This window comes from Kogia breviceps, chromosome 1, assembly GCF_026419965.1.
Source record: "Kogia breviceps isolate mKogBre1 chromosome 1, mKogBre1 haplotype 1, whole genome shotgun sequence".
Lineage (NCBI taxonomy): Eukaryota > Metazoa > Chordata > Mammalia > Artiodactyla > Physeteridae > Kogia > Kogia breviceps.
Window position 1 is genome coordinate 130,652,959 of NC_081310.1, and position 25,129 is coordinate 130,678,087.

A 25,129-nucleotide genomic window follows, 5' to 3' on the forward strand; every position below is an offset into this window, starting at 1 on the left:
TACAACCCACTCTCAGCAACTTGAGAATCATCACAGGAGACAGTCACTGTTGTTTAGAGCAAAATATCACATTCCTCAAATTGGGGGATGGGGGAGGGAGGGCAGCTAGGGTAAGAAAATGACTGTCAGCAGGGCTTTGGTTGATTTTTCAGTTTCTACAGGACGATCCTTTCTGGGACTATCATTTAAAACCTGAGGCTCCTCAGGCACTAAGCAATACTTAGGAGGCAACAGGAAAATGCTATGATCAAGCAACCCTGAGTCCCATCCAATGGTTCCTGTGGTTTGGAAACCTCAACAGCTTGCAATACGATATGAAGACCAACATGAGCTGCCTGTTGCCCATCCTCAATTCATATGTGACAGGGCCTACAGTCAAAAAGGAATCAATCCTACACAAGGCAAAGATCAATAGCCTGGGAACCATACAAACTAATTTGGTTTTTCTTGAAGTGTCATTGATTTACAATGTTGTGTTAGTTTCAGGTATACAGCAAAGTGATTCAGTTATACATACATATCTATTTTTTTATTCTTTTCCCTTATAGGTTATTACAAAATATTGAGTATAGTTCCCTGTGCAATAAATACAGTAGGTCCTTGTTGGTTATCTATTTCATATATAGTAGTATGTACACGTTAATCGCAAATTCATGTTCTGACACCACCTAGTCCTAGTTGTTGATCACAAACAAATCATCTAAATTCACTGTTAAGACCCTCCATAAAATGAAGAAACCCCTTGCCTTCATAAAACCTATACAAAATATTGTTTATGAGAAAGTACAAACATGACATTAAAAATCATATTCCCAGGCTTCCAGTGTTTGCTCATTTTTCTTTGTGACTTAGTACTTAGAAACCAGCATAGTTGTTTTTTTTTTTAAATAACTTTATTTATTTATGTATTTTTGGCTGCGTTGGGTCTTCGTTGCTGCACGCATGCTTTCTCTAGCTGCGGCGAGCGGGGGCTACTCTTCTTTGCGGTGTGCGGGCTTCTCACTGCGGTGGCTTCTCTTGCTGCGGAGCACGGGCTTTAGGCACGCGGGCTTCAGTAGTTGTGGCTCACGGGCTCTAGAGCACAGGCTCAGTAGTTGTGAGGCATGGGCTTCGTTGCTCTGTGGCATGTGGGATCTTCCCGCACCAGGGCTCAAACCCGTGTCCCCTGCATTGGCAGGCGGATTCTTTAACCACTGCGCCACCAAGTAAGTCCCCCAGCACAGTTTTTACGTTATTTGGTTTTATGGGCAATTTTTTTTATTTTCAAAACAAGGTCTGATTTTTTTTTTTTTTACAATAATGTGAATACAAAACAGGATCATTAATGTATTCACTTCTCTAACAAATATCTATTTTGTATTTCCTCTATGTATACACTGTGCTGGTTGCATGGGAGACATCAGTAGAAGTGAAAAGTGAAAGGTGACCTTGATTGGTCAAAAAATAAACGTGCTATGAAAAATTAAATATTTCTTTTCATTCTCTAGGGTTTATAAAAAGCAAATCCAGCTTTTATAAAAAAAAGGCTTACTCACTCATGTTCTATTAATATAGTCATCTGCTGGGAAATTCATTCATTCATTAATTTATCCATTCATTCATCAAATATTTATTCATTTAAAAATATTTGCTGTTCCTTGCACTTTCCTGAGATCTAGGAATACACACTGGCAAAAGACATGGTCCCTGCCCTCGTGAAGCTACAATAAAACTACAAAAACAGGAGCTTTGAATCGAGATCTATTTGTTACATGAAAAGAGTAGCTACCTAGTAACCACTCAGCAAAATGTGCACATCCTAAAATTAGTGAAGCTATGTAACAAAAATGAGTGAGGCAACTGGAAAGCAATCATACATTTAACCATCACCATCACATGTTGAAAGCAGTATTGTAAGACAAAATTTATTAAAAAAAAAAAAAAAGAAAGAAAAAGTACACTAAAGGCAAGCAGATTTTTAAAGTTAGAAACAAATACTCTCAGTAAGCACCTTTACTTCATAGTTTAGATTCAGCATATTCACCTCCTTCCAATCTAATAATTTCCTAACTTATTAAGATGAAAAACCTGGACCAGGGAAATTAACTAATAGACATAGATCCAAGATCCAAAATTTTGGATTCCTAGAAATTATTATTTTCCCCAAACCACCTCTTTTGTCATGTTACCATAGGACATTTTTTTCCAGGTAACATAAAGACCCTAGTGACTGAAGCCATACAGTATGTGATTATAAAGTTTTGCACATTTAACAGAAATGTACTGCACATTTAACACTTTAATGTATGCTATTTCAAAAAAGCATTCAAAGTAATAGTATGTCATTTGTTCTTTAAAATACTGAAAACCAAGTATTTTTCTAAATTTTATTTAAAAAACACTATGTTCCAAGAAAATGTTAGTTTCTGGATGTCAGGATTTCAAATCCTTTTTAATTTTTTCTTTCTTGTTTTCTAGTTTGGATTTGCTTAGAATTCAATAAAACCATTAAACTACTTTTACTTTATATTTTTTAAAAGCCTCACACAATATTACAGTCCAAATGACCAAAAACCAACCACAACCAAAAAGATGAGCACTAATCAAATAATATTAAAAGTTTTGGTTTTTTGTGGTCATTTTTACTAATAAGAGAATTTCTAATCATATAGGGGTAGAAGAATGAAACATTTCAAAAATTCTACACAACAGAAACAAAAATAATGCTATTCAATGGACACAAATGATTTAAACACAGTATCTTTTCATAAAAATAAAAGAACATTTATGCACAATCATGTCAGAAAGTAGCAAATGTTTTTGAATAATTTGATGCTCAAATTATTAAAATATCATATAACTCAGTCACTATATTTTACTTTACTGTCTTAAACTGTGTCCATTATTTACAACTTTATTGGTAGCATCATTTCAATTCTTCCTAATTATCAAAATCTGAATGCTCAAACATAATTACTTAATAAACTCTGAACAATTAATTTCAGAGGTTTATATCAAAACTGTATGTATTCAGTCAACACATTCCAACATGTGGAAAAATAAACAATGATAAACATTATATGCCTATAAACTCCATGGCATGTTAAAATAAAAACTCCATAGCAGACTGAAAATAAGTCATATCCAATTAAAAAATAAGCACTCAATTACAAACAGCACTCTCATTCTACATTACATTCAGGGAAAAAAATGTTAAATGTGTCTACAGTTTATGAAATGTGTTTTTAAACTTTGTAAATGATTTATTTTTCAGGTCTTTGTACACTTGCTATCATTCAAAGGTACTAAAATTTTACTGGCCCTGATATAAGTAATCATCCCCAATTGTAGTAATTTAAGAAATAAGAACACTAAGTCAAATACTGACCCTGCTCCCATCTATTCACGCTGAATCTCAAAAGGGGTGAAGATGTGCCATGCTTTGAAAGGCAGCAAAGAAAAGATTAAGGAATATGTAAGTCTTAAGTCTTAGCTCTAAATATTTTTATAATTCATCTGTTCTTGCCGTAAAAGTAAGTTTATAGGGCTTCCCTGGTGGCGCACTGGTTGAGAGTCCGCCTGCCGATGCAGGGGACGCGTGTTCGTGTCCCGGTCCGGGAGGATCCCACGTGCTGCGGAGCGACTGGGCCTGTGAGTCATGGTTGCTGAGCCTGCGCGTCCAGAGCCTGTGCTCCGCAGCGAGAGAGACCACAGCAGTGAGAGGCCCGTGTACCACCAAAAAACAAAACAACAACAACAACAAAAAAGTTTATAAAAATAGGAAAAATGATGTTTATTCTTCTTAGTTTCAGCTCCTCACACCACCAACCACAAAAGTATGTTGCACACAATGACTTTATGAATAAATCAAGTTAAGGAGTAGCTGTACTATTGGTTCAATGGCATTTGTTCTATGTTTTAAGTGTTATTAGGTCTGGGTTTCTCCATTCTGACATATCATGTACTGAATTTCAAATTTCCTATATGTAGCCTCATTTAAACCAACATTGCTATTATTCCAGTAGAATAATAGTAAGTTTCAGTGGCTAAAACTAACTGCTTATACCTCAGAGAGTTAGAGTATTATAATATTAAACTTTCATCCTCCTTGATTTCCAGTTTCATCTAAGTCTAAATGTAGTCATATTAATCTTTACATTTCCTTATTTCCTTGTTCCAAACTAACCATTAATTTTACCATTCCCATACATTATCAAGGGCCAGTCTCAAAATACCAATATAACAGTAAAGATTTAGATGACAGCAGTGAGACTGAAAAAGACTGATCACTGTATATACGCAAGAAAAGTTCTTCTAAGGGGTCCAAAGATGGTTAGATCAAAGGCATTCCCAGCCAATGATATTCTCTCTAAATATGTCACAATATGGATTTTTAAAAATTTTATTCATTTATTCATTAACTATTTAAATATATATCCAGAGCACACATTTTAAAAATAGTAATATATTCAAATCAAATACAATCTTTCAGTTGTATGTTTACTGATTAGGAACAAAAGCACAGCACCGAAGCTGTCAATGGATGGTGAATCTGAGTGAAGAAGGTTGCCACCAGAAGGAACCATCTGTGGGCTGATAGAGGCTTTTCTACTGATTGTCGACATAATGCCAAAATATGTAGTCAATGCAGTGAAAAAAACAGAGCTAAGTAAGATGTCTGGCATCAGAGACAAAAAGCATATGGTAAATGCCTACATCTTCCACTTTCTCAATAGGCTGTCAGGCATCAAACAGAGATAGCCTGAGTGTGAACAGTGCATGTTCATTTATGAACCTTTTTAAAAGCCATTTCCTTTTTACACGTATGCACTGCTTAAATTATGGATGGCTAAATTGTAGGCACCATGCTATATACATATGGAAACATTCCAAAACTGAAACTTAAAGTGGATTTTCATTATTACACAAACTAAAGAGCATCAAGAATGTTGTATCAGACAGTCATGGGGATGAATAAATCTCATCTCTGCCTTTACTATTGATTTAATGCTACTGATTTAATAGTACATAACTTTCCTCAGGTATAAAATTGAGAAAATAATACAAACCCCATACAGCTGCTGGGAGCATTACCCAGGACAATGAAGAGAAAACACCTAGCACAGTCCTTGATATCTAGTACAGGGCCAACAAAGGACAGCCCCTGCTTTTAGTTTTAAATTAAAAGTACAAATTAGGGAGAGAAATTCAATACTAATTGTTTCTGTATATCTATAACAAAAGTTTTCCAAACTTTATTCATGTCTATTATTTAATAATTAAAGCAAGCCTCATGTTATATGCTTATTATAAATTATGGAATATTAAGGCCATATGAAATATTAATACTAAATTTCTAATTCTTATATTTTTAAAATTCTGTATGTATGGGCCACTGACAAGTTTGTCTAAGTCTCAGCTCCCTATCATTACTTATGTTTTTGATGGTAGTAACTTTATTAAACTGACTACACGAATTACACATCAAATCCATTTCTCTTTTTTATATTTCTCACCTTGATGAATTCAGGACGCACCTTGACTCCCCACACTCATCACTCACCATTCCTAAATATAAACTGCCATTTCTGCCAGCACTGAGTTCACTCTAACTGAAAATGGTCTGCTCATAGGCACTGGTGAGAAGGCTAGGCCAACCCAACTATGAGATCCTACCAGCATCCCGACACAATGGATCAAGACATAGTTCTTGAACTCAAGGAAGTCAGACCATGATCCCAAGAGCAATGTATGATGTGGCTTCATGCAAAAACAGGAGTGAAGCAAATGAGTTTCTCTCTTTCTCAAGAATCTAAATTGGGAAACGGGGCAATTCCAGAATTAGAGAAAAAGTTGAAGTTGCATGATGCAACAAGGCTGGATGGAGTATACTAGAAGCTATCCTAAGATAAAACTGTGAGGGAACAGAAACTATATGAGTAAGGTAAAGAGAGAAAAGATAAGGAAAAGAAAGAGTAGAGGGAAAGAAATGCCTATTGGTATTTGGGAGAAGAGCAGACAGATACAAAGTGAACCCATTGCAAGTAAACAGTCCCAGAAACTCCTGCTACTCCAAATCTTGGGTCAGCGCTGGACATGATGACCAGTTTTCTTCCATCTTTCAAACTCCACAAGGGCAAGACAGCCAGGCAGTGTTACTCCCCATGAATCCCTGGGAGAAGCTAGTTTATATTATTTCGAAACATCCATTATTCTCCATTCCTTACCACCAACAAACTTTAATAAATCACTCTTTCCCTCATCAGTGATTTACCAAACCTCATCAATTCTACTTCTGAAATCTCATCAATTCATTCCTTTTTATGTAGTCCCACTGCAATTTTTGCCAGTCTCTCATTCCTTCCCACCTAGATAACTGTGACAGTCTTACATAAGAAAAAGGGTATGGGGACTTCCCTGGTGGTCTAGTGGTGAACACTCTGCGCTCGCCGGGATTCAATCCCTGGTCAGGGAACTAGATCCCGCATGCTGCAACTAAGACCCAGCGCAGCCAAATAAATAAATAAATATTAAAAAGAAAGAAAAAGGATACAAATGGGCAGACTGTAGGATGAATCCAGCTCACAGGTACATCTCATCTGCCCCCTCAGTGCTTGAATTTGTTGCCAAGATTTCAAAGTATGTGGATATAACATTCAAAACCAATTTGGGTTTTCTTGGGGGAAAAAAAAAAGATCAACTGACAATATACTCACTTTGACAAAGGAATAAAATAATGACAAATTAATCACCTGAAGTAGCATCTGTCAACTTTAGACAAGCATGCATTTTCCAGTTTTGTTTTGTTTCTTTATACTCTGCCTGCTTCACTTTTCATGTTAATTGCCTGACCCCACAAGAACTTATTCAAAGTTCTCTCTGCTTTCAGCAGTAAACCCATGCAAACTAAATAAATATTTCTAAAATAAAAATCTATAATCACCTTTGAAATTATTCATTATCTGCTACCTACCTGATAAAATTCTAACTCTTTCATATGATCTGGCCCATATTCTTCGTACAGTGCTATCTCTTGTCATCTCTCACCTTGCAAACACATTGGACCACTTGCAATTCACATTTTTCAGTGGCAACGTTTTTGCATACTCTAGCCCCCCTCCTTGGAATGCCTCATTCTTCAGCTGATCAATTCTTATGTGTTCAGGTATCTCTGCCAGAAAACCTTCCGCTCTCTCTAGTCCCCTTGCAGGCATCATAACATACCAGTTTGTGTAAGGTTCATTAACGGCAAGAACCATACCTAGCAAACAGCATAGTCCCAGCATGTGGCAGGTGTTCAATAATTACTAATGAATGATTTTTTAAATGTCGCTTTTCTAAGTGTCAATAGTTATAAAAAGCAGGTATTTCTCTAATTTTATAATTAATAGAAAATGCAAACTCAAAAGTGAAATAATTCATACAAATTCACATAGCTAGTAAAAGTCAGAATATGAATAAATAAACTACACTAAAATTTGCTCCCTTTGAATATATAAAGCCTTTCTCCCTTCCATGGGAAACTCTGGTATAAATGTAATTTCACTACAGGATATATCAGTGAAAGGAAACAGAAACCAAGTCAATACAAAAGACAATAATGTTTAATCCTAAATCAAAGCTGACAGGATAAATCCTGTGAACGGTTCAGCAGTATCACTGAAATGTGACTGGCTGTCGAAAAGCCATGACAACTTTCACAGTCCTAGACAAACTAGAAGAAACTTCATAAAAATCTTCATATTTTGAGCGCTTAGTACTTCATTATCTTACCATAATGGAAAAATGATTAGAAAAAAGAAAATGAAAAAGCAATCTACAATGGAAAATGCAGTAAGAAAATTCAATGCCCAAAGGATAGGCAAAAGATAGATCATAAACTATTAAGAAAATTATTTATGACATCAAAAAAACAATTAACAGAACTAATGAATAATTTTGTGATTCAAGTTATTAAATTTCAAGAAAAGTAAAATTATTATAAATGCTTCAAGCACAAATTAGTTTGAGCAGTACTTAGCAAGAGCTTGTGATATAAATTCATAATACAAAAAAAAATTCTAAATTTTGCTTTCAAACAGAGTACTATATTACACAAGAATTTCTTCTAAAAAGTGAAAGAAAAGTTATATCATGTAGTAGTAAATCTTCCGAGTAAGATCAAAAAGTCTGAAGGAACAAACAAAAAAATCTTTAATATTCCTTTAACACTTGATTTGCTTTCATTTTTTACAACCTTGGAAAACCTCACTGCTTAGTCTTTTTAAGACTCAAACATAAAGCCTCATTAAATGTTCTAGCTTAAAACATCATCCCCAGTTTTTGCCCTCACCAGTATCTCAGGGCCAACAAAATACCGACAAGTATTGTTTTCAGTGCTTTAGGGAGTAAAACCCTTGAAAGCAATAATCTTCTTCACAGAGATGGATATAGATGTTTTCAGTGTTCTGTATGGCATCCCCTTTCCTCATAAGCACCTGCAGTCTTGCACTGTCCTGCTAGGCGTTCCTAAAAACACCTGGGCAAGCTGTTTACTAAAAAACTAGACATAGGGAGAGATAAGGGATAATTAGCAAATAAAAACTATTCCTGGCACTCTCTCTACATTAGTGCAGAACCGAGCTCCAAGCCGGCACCTGGTGAAGGAAACTGCTAGATGTGATAATTCCAATTTACACATTCAGCACAACATTCTGTCTGCCTGTCAATTTGAAACAGTTTCCTATTCAATGATAACAGATACCCCAAAAGAATGCAGTGTCAAAATGCTGACATGAATTTTTTATTCACCAACTAGACCCTCTCTCCTCTGGACCAGCTACATCTGCCTTCTTCACTTTTGGAATGAACTGACAGTTGGGTACTTTTTTCAACTGTACCAACAAAAAAATTGAAATTCATAAGATAAATTTAAATTATTGGATCTTCCTGCAGAATAAATACCAATAAAATTTTCTTATGCAGTTAAGAAAAATAATTTAATGAAGTTGTAAAACAAAAAAAATTCATTGTGTCAGTGTATCTTAATTTATATAGTGTGATACTTTTCAGCTGCCAAAACCATGAAAGTACATATTTCTACTAAATATAGTTAACTAATTTTTTTTTTCTAAATTCACAGAAAGAAAGCAAGAGAAAGAGAGAGGGACAGACATACAGAGCACAGTAAACTGGATATTCACTTGCAAATGTTAAATAAAAAAGAAACAGAAATTTAACTTAAATCTCTGCAGGTTTATTTTCCAGATACTTTCATATGATCATATTTTGAAGAACAACTATAAACAGACAAATAGGTCAAATGTTATATTCTTATTCCCTTCATATTTAAATAACAAACATATGGACTGTGCTTATAAAGGACTACTGTTTATTTTTTCTACATATATACCAGATTATATTCATACATATCTCTCCCCATAACAAACTATACCCTCTCCTTCCAGGTAGTCACGTGGATGGTTATTCATTTGTTCTAATAATGCAGCCATGGCAAAGCTCAACCATTTCTGGAACTCCCCTCTCATATCTACCCTATGAAATGGCAACATATTCTTTTTTTAATGATGCCAAACCTACATTTAAAGAATGGAGTGACTTGCTAAAATAAATCATTCAGGAATGAAGTTGATAAAATAATGCTTCGATTTGAGAGACGCCATTATTGTTATAAAACAAGAGGTGATAATGAACTATTAGATGTGACGCTCAGAAACTAGCACTTCTGAAACTACAAATCAATGCTGAGCATGTCAATGAAAACTCCTTAAGTTTTCTAAGCAAACCTTTTAATTACAAAGTATTTAAAGCTATTTAGTAGAAGTATAGAATATAGTGTTTTTTAACTCACCATTCTAAGCCAAATGTTTTCTTTTCCAAAATTAATGAGTATAGAAAATACTTCCTGTAGTTGCACTGTGCATTTACCTCAATTTCTACTAAATATAGAATTTGTCATTTTTTTCTAAATCAGAGACACAGACAGTATGTTAAACCAGATATTCATTTGCAAATGCTATTTAAATAGAGAATAAAACATTCTGACTGCCAGTATACATATGTACACACATATATACATATATAAACATACACACACACATCACACATATATATAAACACATATATAATTAAAAGGCACTTTATCAAGATTTCTCCAACAAAGCCATCAATTTTATTATAAGCTATAAACATTTTAATATTAATATTTAATATTAATAATAAAATCATTAAGAACACATTAACAAAAAAGTAATATATTTTCAAGTGTGATATATAAAACTATGCAAAATAACATTATAATGAAACACCATTTTCTATTATAAGAATAAATTTTCCTCCTTCTTATATCTAAGCTAAAATTAGAGAAGAATTTTCTAGTTACTAAAAGAAGTTCACAAGCCAAAATCACAAGAATGTTCTAAATGACGAGGGATATCCATTACTCATCATTTTTAACTGATGCCTTCATAATTACTTATTTTCTAAGGCTCTCAAACCACAGAAAGCAAATGGCAATATCAGCTGGGTTCATCACTGGATTTCAAGAAGGAAGCTCCATTTAGGGAATAGAAGCCACCATTAGCTGACTTAGTTAGATGTAAGTTACTACTACCCAGATAATTTAAGAACTATCAAAATCATCTAAAAACTGAGGCTGCAGTCAGCAACTAGGGTTTGCTACTGTTAAGTCTTAAAGTATACTTAACATATACTCAAGCTGTTAATCTCACAGACTCCACTCCTGCAAGCCACATACTATGGGTACAGCTACATTAATTTGTTTTCCATATTCACAAACTCCCCACATTGTTTTTGGGTGATAATCAGTGAAACTGCTGTACCATGCATGAAGTATATATTTTAAATATTGCTTTGGTACTAACACTCCCTGACCACGTCTCAACTAACTGAAATATTTTTCTGAGTGCCCAAGCGCTATGAAAAGGAGATATAAGAAGTGACAAAAAAAAAAAAAAGGACTGAAAAAAATGTTTCCCTCCAGTCACATTAGTCATAGTTCACGGGCTCACTAATGACTTGTAGCTAGTGACCTACTCTACTGAACTGTGCTGCTATATAAATTCAGAGAATTCCCGTTTAAATTCTCCCATTTAAAGCCTCCTAAAGGTACTAGGTAGTATCCTAAGGAACAAACAGGAACTGAATAGGAGGAAGGGTGGATTTCTTGGCATTGCTTTTAAGGAACTTTTAGTGATATAGCTTGGCTGAAACTGTGGGAGGAAAACTCCACTCTGAAGTCAAAGCCAAGGTCCTTGAATTACATGCTACACTTTTCAGATTTTAAACTCTGTGAAAAACTGATCATAGAACTGACAATCGAATAATGCATATATAAGTATGTAACTAACATATACTAGATGTTCAAAAACTGAAAGAAGGGGTAAAGAAGGGAGAGGAGAGAGAGAGGATGAAGAAGAGTCCAGGAGCTGCAGGATAACAAAAGGGAACTGAGAAGGTAAGAATGAGAACAGAGCTGCTGCCTCAACTCTCTTCACTAGGCTAGATTAACATTAAGCAGCTATGAGACTCTAATGAAATGTTAATGGTTAAGCTTCAAAAATGGTCTTATTGATGCCAACAAAAGCTTTTTTATACTTTGCTCTGTAATACAGATTAGTAAGGAACCAAAGTAGCATCTACCACTAACAGTCACAAAGTAGTTTCAGTCTAATAAAGGTATTCAAAATTATTGTGGGCTCTGTAACGGGGAGAGTATTTAGGAAGAGGAGCTAAATACAGGTTGTATCTACTGACTGTAGCACAATGTCAACCATATTCTGTGTCCTTGCACTTCTTGGTATATAGCATTTCAAATCTATAAATGAGTCTCTGATTTGTGTTCATTTGAAATGCATTCCAAAATCCAGAAGAGGTGCTACTCATTCAAGTTATTTATTTGTATTTTTCTTTTAAGCCTATATATTTCAAGCTGTCAAACTGTGTATCAAGGATTATAAAGCAAATAAACATTACTTAGGAAGGTTTCCACTGACAAATCTGTCCATATCTTTAATGATTCACTACTTCACTAAAACATGTAATTTTTTTTTTACATGTAATCTTAAGACACATGGATATCTAGATCAGTTTTACAATGTACAATTGATTTACAGTCAATCTTCCCAAAAGACCAAAATATTATTTAAAATTAGACTTAGTTCAATTTTTCTTTTTAACAAAAGTACTAGAAACATTTGTTTGGGCCTTGTCAGGAAGGTTTCAATTTTACATCATTATGTTTTAACTTGCCTAATCAGTTGAACAAAAGTACTTCATGTAAAATGATTCCTTTAGTTGCCTTACCTACAAATCCCTGCAGGATACTATAATTGAAACCTACTCACATAAGTTAGGAATAATTAGGGCCCCAAATTAAGCCAAACATAAAGTTAATTCAAATAGTCAGCTGCTGTCATTTAAATGATTACAGAGTTTTATTGTTACTTAACATTTCTGAATGCTTTAAAATGTTCTTTGTTCCTTTAGTCCATGTTTAGTATTTTAGTACAAATAGAAATGGGATCAAGATGCAAAGATTCACCAGCCTTTTAGACTGGAGTCACACCTATATCCAAGTCTTTTGTCACTAAAGGTTTTCTACTCAATCTTTGCTATCAGTCAATTAACAACACAGCTGAAACAATGGAGTGACAGCTCCCAAAGGTAAGCTTTCTGGTAAATAAACCAGGATCACAGAATCTACAGTGAGTGCCATTAATGCAACAAAAGTAAGAGCTTTTGAAAGCTAACAGGGATAGTCTCTATTTGCCTAAACTCTAAAACAAAGCGAAGGATTAAACTAGCTTCCTGCGGTAAGCAAACAAAAGGGAAAAGATAATGTCGAAAACCCATACCTGAAGGAGGGGCTGCAAAGGCATGCCTTTAACTGCTTTATTAATGACTGCTAATCAGTGTTAACTGACAAATATAGTAAAAGTTAAAATTATTGTTGTGTTATTTCAGTTTTTCAGTGTTCTGGGTAGTTAATCATTCTCAGCAATCATTTGTACTTTCAAAGGGAAATACTGATATTTTTAAAAATATAGGCCTGTGGCTGTATAACTTCTGAAGATTATTTGAAAGTTGCATTGAGTTAGCAAGACTGGTCCTTCTGTAATACATATGTTACGTATATTGCAAAATACAGTCAATCTTAATAGAGTTTTTAATCTGAAATAGTAATGATTTTAAAAGCTTTGAAATAAGTGAATTTTTAGATCATCACCATTAAGTTAAACAATGTTAAGCAATATATTTTAAATTATATCAAATATTCTGAGTGACAACCACATGAGACAGGAAAATACACCAATGATCTGAGGCTAAACGTTAAGTTCTACAGAAAGAAAAATGGACTGGTAGTAAGTAGAGCTTGGCAAAGGAACAATCTTGGCAGGCCTGTTTCTGCATCAGTAAACTGAAAACTTCTACACTGCTAATCTCCAAGTTGAGATTCTAAGTCTAAAATTCTTCAATTCTACCAAAAAATTTTGTAAAACTATTTTGATCTCTAAGATACCTATATATGTTTAAAATTTGCTATTTACTTACTTTTTATTTGGCTTTAAAAAGATCATGAATCTAATGAGCTTCATGAAGAAATAAATGTAATTTGTGATTTGTATTATAGTAGAGCTAAAATAAATCAGATCAGTAACTTATCTATCTCTGACAGGAAAAGAAAATCATGTCCAATATTAATGATAAAAAAATAAAATCTCTGATTAACTATAATACTATAAAGTGAAAAAATCGCTAGATCTTAAGTAGAGCTGTTTTTTGATAACCAGTTTACATTCAAGTACTCCCATCCTATACTTTTATGGTGTTAATATGTCAGGGTATTAATACTGAAGTGAAAATAACAACAATTCTTAGTTTGTAAAATATGGTGACTTTGAAAAATTAGTCAAATATAAACTTTTCCTAAGTGGGTTAATAATATACACTTTGCATTACATGATTTTGTAATGTTACTTTAAGTACTAACATTTATAGTAAAATGCTATTCAAATGACGTTTCCATGTAACAGAATGAAAGCAAGACAGATCAATGGGGAACAGAGGAAATTATTAGGGAGAAAGGGTCAGGCTGAATTGTTACTCAGGGATTTTTCAATACAAATCATCAGATAAAAGGTCAATAGAAAGCATAAAATAGGACTAAAAGTGTAACAAAATACAAAAATGTGCAGTCAAAAGTTGCAAGGTAGCTTAGTTCCTTTTTTAAATAAAATGAATTATAAAACTGAAAGTGTTGTTATTTCTATATTTCAACTGTGTTGTTAAGGTAAGAAATAAATCCCAATTTACAAAGGTAGAAATCACTATCATGCAAAATCTGATTTTCTAGACTAAACATTTTAATACCTAAAACTCCTTGATACAGATGTCCTCTCAAAGACCAGCAGCCTCAGCATCACGTGGGAGATTAGAAATGCAGGCTCTCAATGACCATCCCAGATTACTGAATCAGAATCTACATTTTAACAGGATCCCCAAGTGAATTATATGTAAATTTTGAGGTGCACTGCTATAGATAAAGAAGATTAAAAACATCCAGCATGACCTCCTTTATATTTCTTCTCCTGTAAACATCTCTTCCTGAATCTTCCTCTCCCTGTATCAAAATATACATGCTCCTTTGCTGATGAGCCTCTCTATCCTTGCACTGGATCCCATTTCCTTTCTTTCTGCCTGGAAACAAATTCAGGTATTCAACGTATCTACTACAAACAACCAAAAAAGAAAATTATAAAAAGTACTTTCCTTAAACAATAGAATATACTTAACCGGCACCACCTGTCTCCTTCACTTTACTTACAACTTTGGAATCAACCTGCTACCACCAATCACCTCTTTACAGCATTCTGTCATATAAAAGTGGGTGTCTTAGAATCCAGAAGAGAGCTCTCTCCCCACAACCACCAGCAATGCCCCTATCCATCCTTTTCATTGTGTTTGACTAAGTTATTAAGTCCCTGACTCTTAATAATATATTATATTGACTCTAATCAAAACCTGAATTTAATATCAGGCATATGTACCACCTGGTTTAGATTTTAATACTACAAAGAGAAAAAAAAAGAATCAGGAAGGAGAGAGAGAACTAATGATTATTAATATAAACACACACACATATATTAGATACAAAGAGATAGATACAAAGCCACAGTAAGAATTACTCTATAAATAACCAGCAAAATAAATGAGAATTTTACTTAACCTCTTTTTTTGATTAAACCCTTATGCAAAACAAAACTCTATTTTATCTGAATCCCTCTATTTTTTCCAAGAAATTGTGGTGTTTCTTGACATTCAAAAATTCCCAAAATGGAGAACTTCACTATAGGGTATTTTAATCTCTATTGTCCTGCTTTTTGCTTCTCTGCCTCTCTCTCTCACTAGCTCTCTTTCTCTCAACAACAAAAATACCTTAAAAATAAACTTTATTAAATAGACTAGATGCAAAATGAAATCATTTCAGTAGCATTATTACTGGAATCAAAAGAACAGTAACATTTTCATACACAGTTCATTCTGTGTAAACATAATTTATATTCATTTCTTTCTTTCTTTTTTTTTAACTGTTTTCTATTCCCCATTTTTAATTTAGGTATGTCATAACTTTATCTACTGTGTTAGTTAAAATCTGATTCATTCCAAATGATTAATATTAGTTTACTCCCTTGGCTCTCACCTTATAACAAAGTTAATTCCTAATGGATTCAAATTTTAAATAAAAACACGTAAGAACTACAGGGAAATGCAAGTGAATAAATATTTAATCTCAAGATTTTTAAGGATAAAAATAATGGAAGATCTCACAAAAGAAAAGAGCTAAACATCAAAAAGTAAGGAAAGAGGAAAAGGGGGTAAATAAAGCAAATCAAGTAAAATATTGATAATTGTTAAATCTGTGACTAGTATTATTTTACAAAATTCTTCTGTTTGAAATTTTCATTAAAAAATCAGTATGAATTAAAAGGCAAACAAATACATTTTTCATAATAAAAATCACAAAAGGATATAATCAAAGGGTTTAAAAAATAAGAAAAGCTGTAACAACATAAACAGAAAAACTGGCAAAGGTAGTGAACAAAAAAATTCACATCAAAATTACAAATGTCCAATAAGTAAATCCATACAAAATGTTTTTGTCCTCACAATTATCCCCGAAATTACAAACTTAATTTATAATCAGATATCCTTTTTCACATATTTAAGTGTCAATTCTTTTAAAAATTTAAAATCAGTGCTGGTAAAGCATATAGATTGATACTTTCACACAGTAGTCAAAGAGAACATTGGTATAACCCTTCCAAATAGCCAGTTTGGAAGAGGTATACATGCCTGATATTATAATAATCAGAGTTCTAGAACTCCAGTCCCAGGAAACAGCCAAACATGACGAAAAAGGTTTATATTGATATTTATTTTACTTATACTTGAAAGAAATTAGGTTCAAATGGCCAACAGGTAGAGAGGGAGGATTAAATCAGTTTTGACATATACATGATAAATTACAATGCAGCTGTTAAAATCTATTATCTAAATATATAATGACAGGGTAATACAAGTTATGATAATAAAGTGGAAAAAATCAGAATATAAAAGTATATGGAAATGAAGAACCTAACTTTGTTTTATATATTGTAATTTTGTTTTTATCATGTGTGTTGGGGAAAAAGAAGGAAATGTATGATGGTTATATCAAGGTCTAGAATTATGAAAAATTTTAAATGCTTATCTTAATTTTCTTATTTTTTATCTTTTCTCATAAGAATGTATTACATTCAAAATCAGGAGGAGGGGAAAACTTTTAGGAAAAATAAACCCTCAAAGCAAAAATAATAGCAAACATAAAAGTCAAATTCAGGAGAGTCCCATGCTGATAAGGAGGGATTATAAATGTTGTTTTTGCTTCCAGAAGCTCTTATATGGAATTCCCTTCTCAGCCTTACATTTTAGCCAAAAGATCCCAGGGCCGAGGCTAGATATTCTCCTGGAATCACTTCTGTCAAGTTGACAAAAGGAGTAAAAGAACAGGGTTGAAAGATGTCATGAGATATTCACTAATCCACATTGATGTCTAATACATGTAGACTGCACGGCTGTCATATGTCGTTCTCTGTCTTGCAGGAGGTGAAAAGAAAATAAAGACTACCATAGGGTACCAAGCATGTTTCAGTAAGACACTCCCTTAGTAATGTGGCAGATAAATAGTTCTTTGAGAACTACCAGTTCTACATTAATACTCAGATGTGCTCAATCATTTATATTATCTTATCCTCTAATACCACGACCTAGTATATAAAAAAGTGAAAAGGTACATTAATTCAAAAAATGAGGCAAGGGCTTCCCTGGTGGCGTAGTGTTTGAGAGTCTGCCTGCCGATGCAGAGGATACAGGTTTGTGCCCCGGTCCGGGAAGATTCCACATGCCGCAGAGCGGCTGGGCCCGTGAGCCATGGCCGCTGAGCCTGCGCGTCCGGAGCCTGTGCTCTGCAACGGGAGATGCCGCAGCAGTGAGAGGCCCGCGTACCGCAAAAAAAAAAAAAAAAAAAAAAAAAAAAAGGCAAGAGATTCATCACCACTGAAATTACTTAGTAAGGAGTAATGAACACAATTACCATTCAGAAAAATTAAGGTGCTTTTAATTAAGACACCTTTAATACACTACTGATTATTTCAAAATATAACAGTAACGGTGATAAATGTCTAATATGAATATAAAATCAGTATTTCAAAAATTTACTTTTGTATGGACACGTTTATGACCTCTTTACTTTTAGCAAATTACTTCATATCAGATTTATTAAATAAATATTTGATGCCGTCTTTTCTGTCAGAATATGGAGGTTTGCAAAAACTAAACAGCCAAGCAATACAGTGTTATTGAGGTCTGTGTGTAACACACTGATTTATAACACTTTTCTACCAGCAATAGACCTATTAGAATCAACAGAGATTATGGATAAGTCAACCTTTCTAAACACTGGAAAAAGAAGCAAAAGAGGATGAAATAGGGTGGGAAGTGGGGAGGAAAAGTGGGGAGAAGAAAAAAATCAACAAGCAAGCACTAGAACTTAATCTCCATATATACTAAATATGGCATAATTTAACACTGAATATTGGTATCTAAAATGACAAAAGTATACTCCAAATTAACTTTTTTAAGGATGACAGGGTATCCAATAAGTTTAATCTTATTTTTTTTCAATTTTGAGTCATAATCAGAACTCATATACCTTGCTCTTAAATCCTAGTAGGAGTACTATAAGGCATTTGGTTTTTACAAGATCAGAAGCAATGTCATATAATATGTAAGCGGCATTAATATTTATATTTTTGAAAATGAATTACATCAGTACCTATGCAGAAGAACACTGCTGCAATCAAACTATATTGAACTCATATAACACAATAAAGAATATTTAGTGTCCTAAGAGCAATATAGTTAGGTACTTTCTTAAGGAATAAAATCACATTAATCTGCACTAAAAATATAAATAAAATCATTTTAAAAATGCTTTGTTTTAAATCGATGTTAATTTACATAATTTGCAAATTTAAAAAATAAGGTTACATTTGCCTGCAGCAAACACAGATATGCCTTACAATTCCTATTAATTTAATGGAAGTTGTGACCCCCATTAAGTTTAATAGGAGTCATAGGCCAAATCCCATGTACCTTGCTGAAAATTTACCTCCTAGCTTAAAACTAATCAAATAATCTGAAATGAACAAAAGTAGTCAATTTTGCTAGACTGGAAAATGTAAAGTCCCTACAGTAAAGTCAATTCAGCATTATGATGGCAATGGCCACATAGTTAATCCCAACAAGAAAAAGAACAAGGTTATAACAGTGAGAAGAGACAAACAGAAGCAAGGGTGGTTTAGGAGCGCTGAAAACAACATTTACCCTTCAGAGAAAATACCTTCTGTTTTTTCCAATGTGGAGTCAATTTTCCAATTTATTTCTTAGTACAATGTCTAAAAAGAGTTTAAAAAAAAATCCCTTTTTGAAGTCTAAAATTATGCCCAAGGAGCCTGATCAGACGGATAAAGAACCATATGAAAAGGTACAGATAACTGGTTACAACTTCTGAATCACAGTGAATTAAATCATAATTTTTTTCTGGAAAAACTTTTAAAGTTACTTTATAGCCACAGCCATGCAACCATATACCTCACCTCAACTACCCACACACCAGATTACAGTGGTTCTTAAGTGTGATGCTGAGCAATATCAGCCTCATCCCAGAAATTTTTCAGAAATGCAAATGCTTGGGTCCCACCCCAGACCTTCTAGGTGATTCTTATGCTCAAGTTTGAGAACTACTGCAATACTTCATTTTACATCCATGCTGTTCTCTCTCCGTTGGTTTTTTCTCCACCACCATGCTCACCACTGCTTTTACCTAGCTTGTGCAGCTCATACTGAGATTCAGCTCAATAATCACTTCAGGCTGGAAGCATTTCTTGACACACACCCAATGCTTCTGGAATTATCACCATCATGGCACTTATCACCGTTATTATAACTCTTTATTGTCCCTCTACCAACTATTAAGACCACGACCCTCTCCAAAGATTTATGCTATTCAGTGACGGATATAGAATAAGTGCTTACCATAAGTCAGGCATTGCTCTAGGCATTTGCATGTTGATGAAGAACAAAAAAGATCCCTGCCCTTGTGAAGGTGACATTCTGTGTGTGTGTGTGTGTGTGTGTGTAAATATAAATTCTGTACATTTTATTACATGTATGCATCAATAAAAGAATGAAAGATAAAAAGAATAAATATAGGTCTGAATTATTCTAATCTTTCTTAAGTTTAACCTTGGAGAACAAAGTTACTATTCTTCCACTAAATTATAGACCATTCTGAAAAAAAAATCTATAGGCCAAAACAGGTTTTTTAAATTCATAAGTGACCCCTAGATCTATTATTTTCCTGCCACTCAACTAGCAAAAATACCCTACAGCCAAACATCATTTTTTACTAAGACATAATTAACACAAAAATCATTGTAAAATGTGCTTAGAGAATTTAAAAGTACAGTAAAAACTGCTAAGATACTATTTCTAGAACTATGTTCTTAAATTTTCTTGATGTATATAAATAAACATGTAAAGCTGTATCTATGTGGCATTTTTACCTGGTATAATAATTTCTTTGAAATAAGGATAAGCAACAATGTAATTCAAGTTAATTAACTAAAATTTCGACTAATGAAATCTAATTACATACTCACTGCATAAAGAATTCAACTTGGAATCCATATTACCTACTTCACTGAAGAACCGCTATTATTTGTAACTTGTCACTTGAGCAAGCCTTCATATATCTGACTTATGCTGGCCAGGGCTCTATTATATAGCATAATTTAATTCTCTAGGACACAAAAATTCAATTTACTTTCCTACTTACTGATACATATTTCCACAGTGGGTTACTTGGCTTGTAAAAATTGGGCAAAAGAACAAAGCACCCCAGTTTCTCAACAAGACTGATTTTTAAAGGGCTTGATGTTAGTTCTCTAAGAGTAAAATAAATTCTAAAAAAAACTTGCAAAATATTGTGGAAGTTTGGTCTTTTATAATCATTTTTTATTTGAAAATTCTAAACATAATTTTCAAAAAAAAACACAGGAGAGACTTGAAGAATAAATAAAACATTGTTCCTACTTTACAAAAACCAGTAAATTTTAATGGGGAAGACTTTATTCTTAAACACTAATTGACAGAAATGGAGAAGATAAACTCATTCTAACAATTAAAGCTTTATATAATTAGCTTTTACCATGGTAAAACTTAAAAACAAATGCTTAGTGATTTGCTCTTTAACATGCACACAAAACATGACATATTTATAATGTTTGCCTGGACTTAGAACAAATACATAATTCCTCCTTGCATATATGGAAATTTACCTCTCATAGATACAGATGTAAAACAAATCCAAAATTATGTTAAGCCTTTAAAATCATACACTAAGGTAAAACACTACTGTAAACAGGAGAAAAGAAAGCTCTGAAAAGGAAGGCATGGTCCATGGCTGAATACAATACACAGGATAGTTTGGTTTCAAAACAAATCTTAATTAGTTGCTACTACTTAAAAATCTAAGGACTGGTTTCTATTGAAAAGTCAGAAGACCGGCAAAACCAGGCTAAACACTGGAAAGGCAACCATGGTTCCTCCAGCAAGCACTTCCCTGCTTGCTGCAGACCTCCACTGGTCTGCTGCACTCAAGTTACTTCGCCTGCTTGGCCATATAGGTAGGTATTTGAGGTTTTGACCCCTGCACAAGACCACAAGCTCCTGAAGAGCAGGACCTGTGCCTTGTGCATTTTGGAACCCCAAGTACCTGGCTCAACTTACTCACTCAGTAAATGAGAAAGGAGGGAGGAAACCATCTAGAAAACCTTATCTGAGCTTATCGCCAAAGATTTAGGAGCTGATAAAAAAAAGTGCTCATAGCTATAAGATTTGAAAAGGTAACAATCATGTAAGGGCCCCGAAGAAACTTAATGGCTGAATAATTAAATTTATATCTTCTTTCCTGTGCTCTCATACCCAACTTTGATTGGTTTTCTCTATAGGTGTTCACAAAGCATTATCTGCTTGCTGGCAATAAAGGACTATTATGTCACGTAAAACTTTTCTAAGACAAAACCATGTGACACTGGATCAATGTAATAACAGTGAAGTGCACAGTAACTCTGTATACCCTCACAGTTAGTAGTGTGGGTTCATCCCAGGTTCTTTTTACCTGTAGGAGGGGACTGCTTCAAAAGCCAACACCCCCTGGCCTGATGCGCCAAAAATGAAATTTCTCTTAACAGCAGATATGCATCCTGACCTGGTAAGTGACACTAGAAATAAAACTGCAGTATCTCATGAAAAAGTCTCTGGTTTGCTAGCCCCCTGCTGAGTTAAGCTACTGTGCCAGCAAAGTGGTCTCTATCTTGATTGGAAAATTTTTTATTTGTGGACTAATGAGCCATTGATCTACACCTGTAATCTTTTTAAATGTATAAAAACATTCAAATATAACAGGAATTCAGTTAGTTTTTCCCTCCAAAAACAAACCGATGCAAAATTATAGACTATACACAAGATTTTCAGACATTACATTTTAATGTCAGATTTGATGCATTTTTCAATTCTGATGCAAAGAGCAATATCTTCTGAAAATAAAATATTGACCCATTTGTAAGTTTCATGTGTGACAAATCCAAGTGAGCATTATTTAACTTTCTGAATACAGTAGTTCTTATGTTAAAATTTTTCTCAACTTGTTATTTATCTGAATTATATTATTAAGTCATGTCAATATATTGAAAGTAGGGGACTGGGACAGCAAGGAGAAGTGATGAAACATAATTTTGGAACAAGCAATTCAAATAGAATTCTTTCGGAAAAATGTTTACATTTTGAAGCTTATTACAAAGACATTAGAATACTAAGCTTCTATCTATTAGTTTACAGTATGCCCTTTTTTCCATCTCCGATTTTATTAATAGGTATAAATGGGATCATTGAAAAGTACATATAAAGCCAATTTAAAAATCCCAAGACCTTTTCTTCAAGAATATTTAATTGTGACCAAAATATCCATTATATTTTACATGCATTTCTCTGAGATTTTACATTCTTTCACAGATTTTACAAGTTTAATATAATTTCATGCTGAATACAATGACTGCCACTATCAACTAGGTATAAAATTAACACATCTTAGCCCCACATTAACTTCTGACCTGCTCTGTAAAAGCACCTGGAAGGGAGTTATTTTCACATGGAAATAACATGTGAGACTAAAGAAATAACGGATACCAGAAAATCCATATAGTAATTTTGGTTTCAATTATTTCATTAACCCTCTAAAGTGTCTTGTCTTTACTTCTTTAAAAATCAGGTCTGTCTTCAAAAAAGATAACATTAGAAAGGACGCACTACAAAAAATAACGTTTTCCAGAAAATATAAAAAAATTTTATTTATAAGTTTTAGAACAATGACCACACTTAAGAAGCACACAAAACTAAAGATGAAATCAAAGAGTTGCCACAAAATATTTTCAATTTTACTGGCATAAATTCAGTCAATAAATGTAACATATATACCAAAGCAAAGCTTTCATTTAGTTCTCTCAGGATTATTTACAATGATTATATTTACAAACGTATGTAAAATATAAATTCAGATTTCTATCACTTTCTATAATACATAGCTGTGTAATGAAAATAATTCAACCACCAGAAAAAGAATATGACATTCAGGAAATCTTTTTAACACTTAATTCTAAAATAATAAAAAATACTCATTCGAGCCACTTCTACATAAAAAAAAGATTGCATGGTTTAAGTTCTCCTGAACTTAAAAAATAAAATTTAAACTGTTACCTTACCTTCTGTATTCGGTAAGAAGCTGATTATAATGATAAACCACAGGCTTCGCATTCTGCAACCAGAAGACACCATTATTGATCCCTTTAAATATTTTCTTTGTATTCCTTAATGAATCTAGTTATAAATGTCCAGCTTCATCGAACCCAGCAGTCTGCATCATTGATCCTCATATCTGAAAAACAAACAAATCCGTCATTTACTCTATGGTCCTGCAATGTCACAAAAGATGAAAAAATAATAATAACAACTCCTCTCTTTCCCTCCTTTCCTCCTTCTTTCTCTTAAGTATAAAAAAAATGGCATATATTTTGATTCTGTATGCAACAGGAAGTTGCTCCTATACACTGGATATCTGAGCTTCGCATTCTGGAAACAATCAAAACCCCCCAAAATTAAAGGTAATCAGAACATATGAATTCACATAATAGTTATATAATTCCCAAAGATAAATTTTTTTGGAAAAGATTAAAAAGTTATTCTAGAATAATATATCTGCCTTTCAATGCCACGTATTAATCATTTTATCAAAGTACTAGGTTTGGTACACAATACCTCCAACAAAATTTCATAAATACATACACTTTCTTTGTTTCTAGTGATGGTAACATCAGTATTATCTACTCTTTTATCCTGTTACCTTGCAAAGTACATTACAGATATAATGAAACAGTTTATTTTTCTATTCAAGGGTGTACAATTTTTAATATATGGTTGTACTTTATATCATAATGGCATTCCAAACACCACACAGCAAACTGTTATTTATCTGACTACTAGTTACTCATAAAGGGAGCAGTTTAATAAAATGATTGCCCTTAACTATTTCATTTTAAACTTTTAGATTTTCATGTATCAGTTTTTCTTACAGCAAAACTTAGTAAGATCAAACCCATATCTTTGAGTAGTTTAGTCCATCCACTGGATGAAAATAAAACAACAGACCATGATGATTGTATCTCCAAGGTTGCATCACTATTTTTAAAAAACCAAGGGAGGGGTGGCAAAGAATACAAAAACCAAGAGCCAAGTTTAATCCTGACTAGCCCTTAAGGACACAGTTCTTCAACTGCAGAGGATACAAAAACTTCAGAAGTGATTTAATCAGCATTTCTAAGTTCCCAGGATCACGTGAAACCAGGTTATTTGCTGGGTTCTACTGAAGTGTTTCACTGCTTTCTAGGGTAGCATGAGGAATCAAAGAGTAAATACCAGACTTACAATTCACATACTATGAAGGCAGTTCCAAAATATATACAGCCTCTTGATCTAGCTTTTGAGGGTAAAGAAATTACAAATTCTTCCTTTAAAGTTTTCCCCTGCTATCCTTAACCTGGTGCAAATAAAGAGTTTTTTTAAAGTGGAGCACTGAAAGTTACATGAGGTTGTGTCTATAACTCAAATCAAATGAACTCTTACATAATTTAGATGCTATCATAAAGCATAAAGAAAATTTAGAAAACCAAATTTCCCTAGATATCTTTGAGTTCTCTATTTCACATTATCTGAGCTACTCTGCACTTGCTACATTCTTAATGCATCATATGTGATTCTATTAGCAGGTCACTATATTCTGCTATCACTTCCCTACAATGTAACTTCAATGGAAAAGGGGTCAGATGCTAAATGGTTTGGAACACTTATGCTACAAAGTCACTATCTTGCTTCACCAACACACACACAGAAAGAAGGTAAAAAATTAATCTGAAGT

The 25,129-nt window shown here is 33.5% G+C and overlaps 1 protein-coding gene across 42 annotated transcripts in view; it reads right to left on the reverse strand.

Annotated features, from left to right (window-relative positions):
- Positions 1 to 25,129, reverse strand: part of ADGRL2 (adhesion G protein-coupled receptor L2) — a 626,947-nt gene that overhangs the window by 123,253 nt on the left and 478,565 nt on the right. For all 42 annotated transcript variants that reach the window (XM_067043848.1, XM_067043727.1, XM_067043739.1 and 39 more), the window contains one exon: positions 23,421 to 23,593. In XM_067043848.1, coding sequence (XP_066899949.1) covers positions 23,421 to 23,493 — 73 coding nt within the window. In that variant the 5' untranslated portion in view covers positions 23,494 to 23,593. The remainder of the gene's footprint in view (positions 1 to 23,420; positions 23,594 to 25,129) is intronic.